The sequence below is a fragment of the Terrapene carolina genome, unplaced genomic scaffold, assembly GCF_002925995.2.
Source record: "Terrapene carolina triunguis isolate 2854851 unplaced genomic scaffold, T_m_triunguis-2.0 Scaffold96, whole genome shotgun sequence".
NCBI lineage: Eukaryota > Metazoa > Chordata > Testudines > Emydidae > Terrapene > Terrapene triunguis.
The window spans coordinates 53,097,208-53,111,126 of record NW_020664447.1 but is presented as its reverse complement, the minus strand read 5'-3'; the positions used below and the strand labels follow the sequence as shown (position 1 = coordinate 53,111,126).

The 13,919-nt window shown below is 43.4% G+C and overlaps 1 protein-coding gene across 1 annotated transcript in view; it reads right to left on the bottom strand.

Moving 5' to 3' along the window:
- The window catches only part of SCFD1 (sec1 family domain containing 1), a 148,590-nt gene that overhangs the window by 99,155 nt on the left and 35,516 nt on the right, over positions 1 to 13,919 (bottom strand). Inside the window, exons 11-14 of the mRNA XM_024196058.3 lie at positions 13,371 to 13,510; positions 12,193 to 12,283; positions 7,732 to 7,805; positions 1,662 to 1,743 (exon numbers count right to left, since the gene is read on the bottom strand). Coding sequence (XP_024051826.2) covers positions 1,662 to 1,743; positions 7,732 to 7,805; positions 12,193 to 12,283; positions 13,371 to 13,510 — 387 coding nt within the window. The remainder of the gene's footprint in view (positions 1 to 1,661; positions 1,744 to 7,731; positions 7,806 to 12,192; positions 12,284 to 13,370; positions 13,511 to 13,919) is intronic.

Genomic DNA, 13,919 nt, shown 5'->3' with positions numbered 1-13,919 from the left:
TCCCAGCGCCCAGTGTTCAGCCTTTCTGGGCAATTTGCAACTTGTGTAGTTCTAGCTTCTTCTGATCTTCACTCTTACTTATTTTGCTTCCTTTTCTGTCCCTACTTCCCTTACCCAAAATAAGCAAACAGAAAATAACAAGCCAGTAACCACTTTGTCTGTTCTCCAGCCACCACACTTAAAACTCACTTAAAATCACTACCAGTATATCAAAGCAATTAGCTGTGCACAGATCCTGCTCGACTACGCCACTGTGACAGCTTGGATCACAGAAACCCCCTTGGGGACTGCCAACTGATGTGCTGGGACTACCTCTAAGCCCATTTTCCCTGCCAGCTTGGGACTCCAGAATCTCGCCTGTTTGAGCCAGACACGCTAGCTTGCTACAAACCCAGACCCAGGTCTGAACCATGTCCCCCAAAAGCTGCAGGCTTAACTGAAAACAGCTTAAGAAGTTTTCCTGTCTCCAACACTCAGATGCCCAACTCCGAATGGGGTTCAAATCCCAAATAAATCTGTTTTACCCTGTATAAAGCTTATACAGGGTAAACTCAAATTCTTCGCCCTCTATAACACTGATAGAGAGATATGCACAGCTGTTTGTCCCCCCCCCCTCCAGGTATTAATGCATACTCTGGGTTAATTAATAAGTAAAAAGTGATTTTATTAAATACAAAAAGTAGGATTTAAGTGGTTCCAAGTAATAACAGACAGAACAACGTGAATTACCAAGCAAAATAAAATAAAACACGCAAGTCTAAACCTAATACAGTAAGAAAGCTGAATACAGATAAAAATCTCACCCTCAGAGATGTTTCAATAAGCTTTTATCACAGACTGGACCTCTTCCTAGTCTGGGCACAATCCTTTCCCCTGGTACAGCCCTTGTTCCAGCTCAGGTGGAAGCTAGGGGATTTCTCATGATTGCAGCCTCCTTTGTTCTGTTCCACCCCCTTATATCTTTTGCATAAGGCAGGAATCCTTTGTCCCTCTCTGGGTTCCCACCCCTCCTTCTAAATGGAAAAGCACCAGGTTAAAGATGGATTTCAGTTCAGGTGACATGATCACATGTCACTGTAAGACTTCAAGCCCTCATTCATCCCAGACTGACTTACAGGAAGGCCTGCAAGCAAACAGAGCCATCCACAGTCAATTGTTCTGGTTGATTGGAGCCATCAAGAGAGATACATTTATACAAATAGGATGACCACACTCAGTAGATTATAAGCTTTGTAATGATACCTTACAAGGGACCTTTTGCATGAAGCATATTCCAGTTACATTTTATGAAAATATGCTAATGAGTGTGAATATAATCAATGTCACAGCTTCGTCCCACATTAAAATTTTAACACTAGAACTTGGCCATCACACATAAATGAACTAAATCTGTGAGCAATTTTGACCCAAGGTTGCCAGAACACATTTATTTCACCCTGTTGTGCATACACACTGAACTTAAAGTTTCTCCCACTGTTACATTTTGCAAGACCAAATGATGGAAAGAGCTACACATCATATGACAAGGTATTATTTTTGAAAAGACATGCCATTCTGATCTTTCTCTCCAGTTTTAAGTAATGTCAACCATATTGTGGTTTGACAGAGATAAGCTGACTTATAAAGGAGTTCTATATTTTTGTAACACACAGCGGGGATACCTTTATATGCTCCAGAACAGCAGTTGCAACATTTGTATGAAGATCGATGAGCCTTTTCTTTTCAAGTAGTTCTGGAAGAGAGCTGAAAAAATTAAATATAAAGTAAAACGTTGAGTTGCACATTCTAGTGGAATTGTGCATTCACTATAATAAATGCATAAATTATGAGAAGCAAAGGTGAAGATTACAAACTGAAAAACAAAGGAGTCAGGAAATACAAGAGTTAAGGTTCTCATAGAAACATTTACAGTATATTCAATGTGGGTAATTTAAATAGCTGTAGTTTAGTGATAGAAAACAACTAACGTATACACAGTATGGACAAAGTAATACAGCTAAATGTAAATGTATACATCTAGGAACAAAGAATGCAGGCCATACTAACAAGATGGGGGGACACTAGTCCGAGAAGCAGTTATTCTGAAAAAGATATTTGGGGGCAGGATAACCAGCTGAACATGAGATGCTATGGCCAAAAGGGCTAAAGTGATCCTCGGATGCATAACTGGGGATATCTCAAGTAGGCGTAGAGATAATATTACCTCTGTATTTGGCACTGCTGCAACCACTGCTAGAGTACTGTGTCTAGTTCTGGGGTATGCGATTCAAGAAGGATTGATCAGACACACTGTACTTGTGACTCACAGCTCCGCTGGAGGTGCTCGTCACTGTGGCATCTGAATAATCACCTATTAATGTTTATCCTTGATCACAGGGATAGCTAGTAGATGTCAGGACCCAGTTATCAATAGGATGTGGGAAGTGCGTGTAGCCTAGCCAGAGGCATAAATTTAGAGGCCTCCTGCAAGAGCCCCTTCTTAAGCTGAGAGCCCGTGAGAAAGCACAGCAATTGAGTGAGCTGCCAACATAAGGAAAGTTTGGCTGCAAAGAGAGAAGGCCAAGGGATAACAATTAGAAAGGCACCAAGTCCCCAAGAAAAGTAACTGACTGAACAAACAGAAAAAAACCCAATACACCTAACAAACATACCCTAAATGTAGGCTACATTAAAAAAAGCCACAAGAGTAAAACAAAACAAAAAAACCCCAACACCATAGGCAGAAGATCAGCAGCAGAGTGGGGGCTACCCAATTTATCGCACTGAGTGCAACATGTAGGACTACCTGCCTTGGGAGCAGGTGGTGTATGCCTTGGAAGCAGGTGGGTGCGGTGCAAGCAATTCACGGCCCTCAGAGACAGAGTATGGGCTCTTGAGGCCAGAGTGGCTGAACAGGAGGACAATGAGACACAGTGGGGTACAGAGAAGAGATTTTTAGAGACAAAGTAGAGCGGTCCCACCTCCTGTCCAACAGCCCCTGTGCTGTTAAGAAGGATGAAAGTCTTGGGGCGGGAGAGCATCAAGCTGGAGTAGAAGGAAACAATCCCATAGTTGGGACCCACCTTCCAGATGATGTCATGATAACCTCTTGCACGGAGGATATCCCTCCGGGGGGCAGGGACTTGACTAGGAAGAGACAGGCAATAGTAGTGGGGATTTGATTACTAGAAAAGTAGATGGTTGGGTTTATGATAACCAGGAGAACCGCATGGTAAATTGCCAGCTGGATGTAAAGATAGCAGTTCTCACGAGATATTAAGACAGACCTATAGGTAGCACTGGGGAGGAACTGGTGGCTGTGCTACATGCAAGTATCAATGACTTGGGAAAGGTAGGAGAGAGGTACTGGAGGCCAAATTTAGGCTGCTAGGTAACAGATCAAAGTCCAGGACCACCATGGTGGCATTTTCTGAATTGCTTCCATTTCCACATGCAGGGCCAGTAAGACAGGCAGGACTGCAAGGTCTCAATGCATGAATGAGATGATGGTGCAAGGAGTAGGGATTTAGGTTTATTAAGAACTGGGGAACATTTTGGGGAAGGAGTAGCCTATAGAGGAAAGATTGGCTCCACATAAACCAAAATGGAACCAGACTGCTTGCATGTAAAATTAAAAAGGCTGTAGTGGATTTTTTAAACCAAGGGCTGCGGGAAAGCTGACAAGTGCAGAACAGCACACTGTTCAGGCAGCCAGTGGAGTGGAGGAAGATCTAACTCTGGAAGGAGAGAGCAGAAAAGGAAGATTTCCTAGATGAGAGCCCAAAATGGCCAAGATTGCATGCTGAAATAGTACAGGCTGGAGGACATGGGGGTAGAAACCAAAAAAAAATGTTTCCCACAGGAACCCTGACATATGCTTGGAAAGATGATCCCTGTCTCCCTATCAGATCAGTACAACTCCCATGAGAACAAAGTATATGGGTGGCAGATATCGCCCTACTATATTTTGAAGAGATGGAAGAAAATGAACACTCAAATAATGAAGTTGCACTATTCAGGTGTCTTAGGGCCCTCCCGAAACCTAGTCAGTGTTTCAATTCCAGAACTCATCAGTCCAGAGACAGAAACACTTAAAATGGCAGATGAGGATAGCAGGGGTGACTCTAGCTGTGTCATCACCATGAGATGACTCAGTACAGGAAACATCTGCACCAGACACATCTGCACCATGAAGGTTGATGGCAGAGTCATGGGCTCAGAGAGGATTGCTATCATGTGTTACAGTACTGACATCGGTACTGAGATGTTGTTACTGGGGAAAATATGGACCATGGGTACTCTGTGACCAGTTAATACATCAGAGGGATCCAATCAGGGCTGTAAACTGCTTTTCCATTGAGGGGCATGAACCAACACAGAGACATGGCTCATCTCACTAGGCACCAGGGAGGGTGACCTTTGTCTATGCTTACCCTGGGAACTCTGCTCCTTCCTACCCCTTCCTGACAACAACTGGGCGTAGACTCAGTGGCCAAGGGGTTCAATGTCTTTGATGAAGAATGAACACAGGACCTTGGTGTACGGCTGCATCTCACCAGAACACTAGCCAAGAGCAAATGAGCCAGCTTGACAGGATTTTTAGCTTCAGACTCTGAAGAGGCCCTTTTTGATAGCTCCAGAAGAAAGCTTGAGAAGGGCTATCAGGCCTTTCTGCATTCTTTTGGAAAAGGAGAGACAGATTAAACATTTGCCAGTGATGTGTCCCTCACTGAGACAAAACAGACACCTAGAGTATTCATCACTGGTGGAAGTATGGATCGCAGTTTCAGGTGGTACCTGTGGGTACTTGGTGACCAGCCAATGCACCAGAGGGACACAATATGAGCCGTAAGGACATATACCAGCCTTGCAAGAGGGATAAGTTTAAAATGTCAGGGTTTTGGCTCAGCCATACTGAGTCTAGCCCACTATCCTGTCTTCTGACAGTGGCCAATGCAAGAAGTTTCAGCGGGAATGAACAGAACAGGGCAATCACCAAGTGATCCATCCCCTGTCGTCCACTCCCAGCATCTGACAGTCAGAGGCTTAAGGACACCCACAGCATGGGGTTGTATCCGTGACCATCTTGGCTAATAATCATTGATGGACCTATCATCCATGACCTTAATTAATTCTTTTATGAAACCAGTTATAGTTTGATCTTTACAACATTCCATTGCAATGAGTCCATAGGTTAGCTGTGCATTGTGTGGAAAAAGTTCCTCGTGTTTGTATTAAACCTGCTGCCTATTAATTTCACTGGGTGACCCCTGGTTCTTGCATTACATGAAGGAGTAAATAATCCCTTATTCACTTTCTTCACGCCACTCATGATTTCATAGACCTCTGTCATATCCCCTCCTTAGTCATCTCTTTTCCAAACTGAATAGTGCTAGTCTTTTTAATCTCTCCTCAGACGGAAGCAGTTCCCATACCATTAATCATTTTTGTTGCACGTCTTGGTATCTTTTCCATTTCTAATGTACGTTTTTGGAGATGGGGTGACCCGAACTGCATGCAGTATTCAAGGTGTGGACGTACCATGGATTTCTATAGTGGCATTATATTTACTGTCTTATCTACCCCTTTCCTAACGGCTCCTAAAATTGTTAGCTTTTTTGACTGCTGCTGCACACTGAGCGGATGTTTTCAGGAAACTATCCACAAGGACTCCAATATCTCTTTCTTGAGTTGTAAAAGATAATTTAGATCCCATAATTTTGTATGCATAGTTGGGATTATATTTACTTTGCATTTGTCAACATTAAATTTCATCTGCCACTTTGTTGCCCATTCAAGCAATTTTGTGAGATCCCTTTGTGTCTCTTTGCGTCAGCTTTGGACTTAACTATCTTGTGTACTTTTGTATTGTCTGCAAACTTTGCCACCTCACTGTTTACCCCTTTTTCCAGATCATTTATGAATATGTTGAACAGCAACGGTCCCAGTACAGATCCGTGGGGGACAGAGCTATTTACCTCTCTCCATTCTGAAAACTGGCCATTTATTCCTACCCTTAGTTTCCTGTCTTTTAACCAGTTAGTGAACCATGACAGGAGCTTCCCTCTTATCCCATGACTGCTTACTTTGTTTAAGAGCCTTTGGTGAGGGACCTTGTCAAGTTAGTATTTTTGCAATTTCATATTTGAGTTCCTTCAAAACTCTTGGGTGAATACCATCTGGTTCTGGTGACTTATTACAGTTTAATATACCAATTTGTTCCCAAACCTCCTCTACAGACACCTCAATCTGGAATAGCGTTTCAGATCTGTCACCTAAAAAGAATGTCTCAGGTGTGGGAAACTCCCTCACAGCCTCTGCAGTGAAAACTGATGCAAAGAATTCATTTAACTTCTTTACAATGGCCTTGCCTTCCTTGAGTGCTCCTTTAGCACCTTGATTACCATTGGCCCTACTGATTGGTTGGCAGGCTTCCTGTTTCTGATGTACTTAAAACATTCTTTGCTGTTAGTTTTTGAGTCTTTTGCTAGTTGCTCTTCAAATTCTTTTTTGGCCTGCCTAATTATACTTTTACACTTGACTTACCAGAGTTTATTCTTCTTTCCATTTTCCTCAGTAGGATTTGACTTCCAATTTTTATATGCCTTTTTGTCTCTAACTGCTTCTTTTACTCTGTTGTTTAGCTATGGTGGCATTTTTGGGGTCCTCTTACTATTCTTTCTAATTTGGGGTATACATTTAGTTTGAGCCTCTGTTATGGCAGTTTTAAAAAAGTTTCTATGCAGTTTGCAGGCATTTCACTCGTGACTGTTCCTTTTAATTCCTGTTTAACTATCTTCCTCACTTTTGTGTAGTTCTCCTTTCTGAAGTTAAATGCTGAAGTTAAAAAGCATGTGGTAGGCTTTTTGGTTTTCTTCCTCACCCACATGGATGTTAAAATTAATTGTATTATGGTAGCTATTACCAAGAAGTTCAGCTATATTCACCTCCTGGACCAGATCCTGTGCACCATTTAGGATTAAATCAAAAATTGTCTCTCCCCTTGGGGGTTCCACGACTAGCTGCACCAACAAGCAGTCATTAATGGTATCTAGAATCCTTATTTCTGCTTCCCTTCTGGAGGTGACATGTACCCAGTTGATATGGGGTAGTTGAAATCTGCCATTATTACTGAGTCCTCTATTTTTATAGCCTCTCAAGTCTCCTTGAGCATCTAAGTACCCGTTATTGGGGGAAACTCTATACCTAAAACGAATTCCTAGTGATTAATCTTATTTTGCCAATGGGTGTTAAACTACAACAACTGTTAATTATGCTATTTATGCTAATTAACTATTCAAGTATAATAAACTAGCCTAACAACTAGTCTCACAGTGTGCAGAGTAAAGTATATGGTTCAGTGTCACCCCCATAGGTGGTAAAAAGGAAGTTAAGGAACTGTTGGGACTACTCCACCCCTTTTGTCCTTGGATGAGGGTGTGGCATGTGAGGACATCTAGTCCCAATGGGTTCTGCTGGCCAGTAGAATCCAATCTCACACTAATGGACTGCATGCGCACCAGAAGCAGAATCCATGCAGACAATCACTGAAAGAAGAACCATTTCTTCCAAAGTCTATTTTTTGAGATTTTGCCATACTGGGCAACAAACATCTAAATTCTTGCTTAACATTCCGATTGATATTTTGAAAGTTGGTAAAATCATCAGGAGATATTAAAATCAGAATAGCAGAAAATATAACTAATGGAAAGCTATTTTACCTACACTACTAGTGCTTTATTAATTACTTACCTAACAGCTGAAGTTAGCTTAGCTGTATTATCAGAAAGCATACTTATTGCTCCTTCATCCTCCCCTTCAATTCCCTGTGGAAAGAGTTTCATTAAGGTACAACCATGTATGCTGTAGACACAAAACCATATTTGTAAATATGGTTAATTTATTTCTTCTCTATTTTACACTGACAGTGCCGGGATAATAATACTTCTACTGGGCACATCCATAAAGAACTCATTGGACAATAAATTATAATTTATAATTATAAATGAAAAAGTCTAGAAGTTAGAAAAAACACATTGTACAGATGCCATTTGAAACAAAAAGGAAGGTGGGCTTCCTAAAGGCCATAATCCATTTTAAATAATAATTCAAAGAATTTCACAGCTCATGGAGAAGTCCCTCACTGCGTTGTATATGGTGGGACAGAAAGAACATTAGCAAGGTGTTTGGATCAAGGCTGAAGTCTGTCACCACCTTACAAGGAATTTAGGAGGGGCTATTTTCAACATGTTTGTCTTCAAGCCAGACCCAGACAGATTAAAACTTCTGTGCATTTCTGGAGTGGCTGTTAACATATGAACCTGTTTACTCCACACTACAATTTTCAAATACTTAAAGAATTAAGTCTCTGATACATATTAAGAGATCAGTGTTGTTAAATTGATTATTTAGAACAGCAGTCCCGTTAACTCTGTGAGTCACTGCATACTTCTATGAACACATCCTTCTGAGTCTCATTTGGAAATGCTGCAATATTATCACAATAAATTCAGGCAAATAATCATGTTTATGTATTTACAATAGTGAATTCACTTCAGAGGATGAAGTGATATTTTGCAATGACCTGAAGTCTTCCACATGCATTATCTTCTTTTATTAATTTATTTTTCTAAAAACCTGGTTTTAAAGTATACCTTATCTAGCTGTATGTTAAAATGTTTATTTCCCCCCAACTTCATGGCACCCTTTTTGCCCTATCATCATTTTACATCCAAAGTGCTTCCCTTCCCAGAATGTGTCAGTCAAGATAGTGAGAACTCGCATGAGCTAAAGGAGAGGAGGTTACTTACTATAATTGGAAATTCTTCGGGATGTGTGGTCCCTATGTGGATTCCAAGCGTGGGTGCGCATGTGCGCCATGCGCTGGAGCCAGAATTGTTCATAGTAGCATCCACTGACCTGCACGTGCATAGTGCGTCGCCGTGTGGTACGTCCAAGGCTTTAGGAGGCTGCGCAGCTCGACACCTCTTACCAAGCAGCAGAGGAGCCCAGAGCAGAGGGGAAGGAGGGCAGGATTGGAATCCAGATAGGGACCACACATCTCAAAGAACCTCCAGTTACAGTAAGTAACCTCTGAGAGAGAGAGAGAGAGAGAGAGAGAGAGAGAGAGAGAGAGAGATGGTCCCTATGTGGTTCCATGCATCGGAGAGTACTGAGCAGTGCTCAGGTAGGAGGTGGGCATAAGGGCTCAGAAGAAGTGTGGAGAACAGCATGGCCCACTGCCGCATCCATTGAATCCTTTGTATCAAGAGTGGTGAACCAGGCTCCATGGGAAAGGGAGGGGATAATGAGAGGGAGGGTGATCATCCGGAAATGGAACTTGCGAATAAATCTGTTCAGAGGTCCAAGATAGGGCGGAAGCCACCTCCTTTCTTTGACGCAAGGAAATAGGAGAAATAGAAGCCCTGGCAACGGTAGCACTGTTGAATGAGTTCTATAGCGGCCTTCCGGAGGAGGGTATCTGCTTCCTCTCAGAGGAAGTGAGAGTGTGATAACGTGGCACGGTGCTCCTCAGGTGCGCAGCGAGGCAGGAAGGAGAGAAATTAGATGAGGTAGACAATATTCCAGCACCCAGTGGTTGGTGGTAATCTTACCCCACTTGCGAGTGAAGCGGCCAAGGCAGCCCCCGAAAATCACCTGTGGAGTAGCGAGAGGAGAGGGGGGAGGTTCGCGGGTCTTTGGGAAGGAGTCAAAAGGGCTGCTTGGAGGAACCTCAAGGCAGGGTGGAAGTAGAAGGAGTAGCAGAGTAGCGAGTTCATTGCGAGTGCAGACAATGCTGAGAAGAATAGGGTGGGCGCTGGGGGTAAGGTTGGTGGTACGGCTGGTACATGGCATAAGCTGGCATGAGAGTCCTTGAGGGAATGGAAGGACTCGTCTGTTTTGTTTCTGAACTTGTGGTTGTCGAAGGGGAGGTCCTCAAGAGTGGTCTGGACTTCTTTTGGGAAGCTGGGAGTCCTGGCAAAGTATGAGGCAGCATTGACCGTGTCCTGGACAGCGATCTTGGCCACTAACTTGCCTTCATCCAGTTGACGTTGGAAGTCCTGCTGCCTCTCCGGGGGGAGGAAGGCCTGGAAGTCCATGAGTTTGGAAAATGAAAGGAAGTCATACTTGGCCAGGATGGCCTGGTAGCTGACAATGTGGAATTGGAGGCCAGCAGAAGAATAGACCTGGTATCCCAGGAGGATCAACTTCTTGGTGGCCCGATCAGTGGGCGTGGACCATAGATGATGTTGGCTCGGTCGCAGCTCGGACCACCAGGGAGTTGGGGGGCATGTGGGTGAAAGGAAAATCCATGCCCGTAGAGGGCATGAAGTACTGGCATTCTGCCTGTTTTGGTGTTGGGGCACAGGAGGCTGTGGTGTGCTAGGTGGTCTGGGCCGGCTGTAGAAGGGCATTGTGAACAGGGAGTGCGGTACACGAGGGTCCAGAAGATTGTAAGATGTCTAGGAATTGATCTCACGGGTCCTGAACGTCCTCAGCCTGAGGGATGTGGCCATTCCCCAAAGTCCTGGTATGGCACAAGGTTGGCAAGAGGTGAGAGAATGGGGGGGCATGATCGCATCATCCAGAGACGAGGAGATGCCCATATCGACTGGGGTTGGCAAAGGTGCCTGCTGGTGCCGCCAGAGTGGAGACGGCCGAAGGGTCCTCGAAGAAGAAGGGAGGGGCTGTGCGCGTCAGGGAAAACTGGTGCCATGAGCGAGATGGCATTCCATGCTCATAATAGGGCATCCAGGAAGCCCAGTAGGGCCAGACATAGAGGTGGCCAGGCAATGGTGGCGCCGAGGTGTAGGGGTACCATGGGTCGGCTGACGGGGCGTATACTGGAGGGTACAGTTGGCAGCAAGGATCCAGACTGAAGGACCGTGCAGGCGAGAAGGTGGGGTCTGGGTAGGAGGACCACTCAGACTCGGAAGATGGGTCTGGTAGGGGCGGAGCCAGCGGGACCATCAGTGCAGGAGAATGGTCCAGGAGCAATAGAGGCACCTCTGGCCCGGCAGAGAAGGGCAGGGTGGAGCAGAGAAGGATGGAGCAGGAGCAACTCGTCCATAGGGGATGGCGGGCGAAGCGTGGCAGGGGACCCAGAGGCCCATGTGTGGTAGCATAAGCTCAGCCGTCAAATGTCCTGGCACGCCTGGCACCAGGCAGACAAGTCTGGACAGACCTGGTGGAGTGGACGGAACTGGGGGCACCGGCGGCAAGCCAGTCACTGTGGCTGGTGCCAGCGCAGCTTGGACTTGTGCTCGGAGCGGGACATCTTCGGAGCAGGAGTGTCCAAGTCGGCGCGCGACTTCTCACCCGCCTTGACATGGCTTGAGGAGGCAACACTGCGCTTGGGGGCGGTCCCCGTCGGGGAGCCACCCTTATGCCCATGGGTGTGCTTTATGTGCACTCGGTGGGCTTTTGGTGGGTGCACCGGTGCTGGGCGGGAAGACCCCAGAGAGGTGCTCACTGCCGGTGTCGAATGCCATTCCAGCGGATCCATGGATCCCAGATCTGGGAGCGCACTTGGGCGCATTGCCTCTTCTATGAGGTGTTTGCGGAGGTGGAGTTCTCTAGCCTCTCAGGTGCACGGTGGGAATGATCGGCAGATGGAGCAATGTGCAGCAATGTGAGCCTTGCCAAGGCAATAAAGACAAAATTGATGCACATCGCTCACAGAGAAGGCGCATGGGCATGAAGCACAATATTTAAACCCAGCTTGCCAGAGTACAGTCCCCTAGCCGGGGGGAGTCCTTAGAGGGGATAAGTCCAACGGAAAGTAACCAGCCAACTAATTAACGATGAACAGACAACTACTAAACTACACTAAAGAAAAAACATGTACAATGGACAGAAGCAGTTCTTTTAACAAGCTAAGAGCACCGAGGAAGAGAGATTGCAACTCTGGCCATGCAGCGGTAAAAGGGAACTGGAGCGGCGTTGACCTGCACTGCCTCTTAAAGCTTCGGACATGCCACACGGCCGATGCACATGTGCGTCAACGGATACTACTAGGAATAGTTCCGGTTCTGGCGCATGGCGTTCATGCACACCCATGCTTGGAATCCACATAGGGACCATCACTCGAAGAACAACATTTGTTGATGCTGATGCTTTCAAAGCATGGAACAAAGCCCTACACAAGTATTCGCATATTTTATATAAAAACAAAATGTTAAACAAAAAATATATATGTTAAACAAACCTTACCATAATACTTTTAAGCCTCTTGACCTCATCTTCTTGGGCTCTGTAGGATTCCAGCTCTTGCTGAACAGACTCTGCTACCTCTGGGAAAGGACTAAAGCAATATTATATATCAGGTTCTGTTAAGCAGTCAAATTTAAACAGTAGAACCATATGGTTTGTATGATCAAAATAACTGTTGAAATGCCTTTCAGAAATATTTATGAAATACCAACTCACTACTATAATGATGAAACATCAAAAATACAGAAAATAATTAATATATGAGAGTAATCAAACATATGCTTAAGCTTTCAGTACAAATATCCATTACTTTTTATATGCTTTATTAAATCCACTTATAAAAATGAATACATAGTGATGGCACCATAGATGCATACTCTCTACATAACAAAAAAATCCCCCTAAAGCAGATGAATACAAAGAGGTAAAATGACTGTCCCAGCAGATCCACTAACATCAGTGTTTCAAATTGCTGTAGATATTAAATATATTTCCACAAAACCCTAAAAGTAAAGCTACCGCAATAGGTAAGGATTAGTATAAAGCAATTCCTCAACTATTTTACCTGAAGGGACTGAATCTACTAATCATGAGGTCTCCATCCTAAGTAATTTCATTTTCATAAACATTCAAAACAGTAAAGTATTGGGATATCCAAATGGATCAGATGACATCTTTCTTTAAATCTAATAATGTGACCAGACCACACTATACAGCAGAGTTTGTCCCTCCAGTGCTGGTTTTCAGTTTTCATTCTTTTATAGCTTTGCTCACACAGAACTCTTTCTTAGCACATCCAGGGCACTCTACTACCTTGTTTGTGAATCATAAGAATTAAGAGATTATGTTTAATTTAGCATTTTCCATATTACCAAAGAACTCCACTTCTCTCTATAAATCCAATTTGATTTTTCCTAAACTAAGTAAAACTGCTAGTGAATCCCTTAAAATTAGATTAATTCCTCTACACTATTTACATAGATTGAACTATACCAAACATACCTATTTTATGAAATTACACAGAGTTCTTTGGGTAGAGTAATGTGGCTTATGACCCCCTTTACACAAATGCTCTATCACACTTCCTCAAAGACATGAAAAAAATATTAGTATGTTAGGGTAATTCTTCATTAAAAGTTGACGAATTTAAATATAAAATCTGGAATTGTTCAGCTCACCTGCCTTTATGCTTTTGCCAAAATTTATCAGCTGGAGTTAAGTCATATGATTTTTTATTCTTTTTCTTTGGTCTAGCCCCTGCCGGAGAATTTTCCATTCCTGAAGATTCCTCTAGATTAACTCTGTTCAAATGGAAATCCTAGACAAGGATAATTTTAATTAAACATCCACAATTTCAATCCAAAAGAGAGAATTAAAAATATTCTTACCATGAACCAAAATAACTAGAAGGCCTCCATACATTTATTTTGATTAAATCCTATGATAGATCTTCCAAATGAAATGGACATTTCAAATCCTCTCTAAAAATCTCTAGGCTGTATGTATAATCTTTCTTCCTTAATGCTTTAAAATAGACTATTTTGTTACCAGTCTTTTCCATTGAGCAAATGTTTTATTTTGCTATTTATTCTAATGTAACCAAAAGCATCTATTTTTGTTAAATATCTGTACACCAGCCAAAAGAAGTTTACTAACCAACCTAAGATAACATAAGCAGAGTTAGGAGTCTGGTGTAGTTTCTTCAAAGTCAAAGTCATTTAATGCTA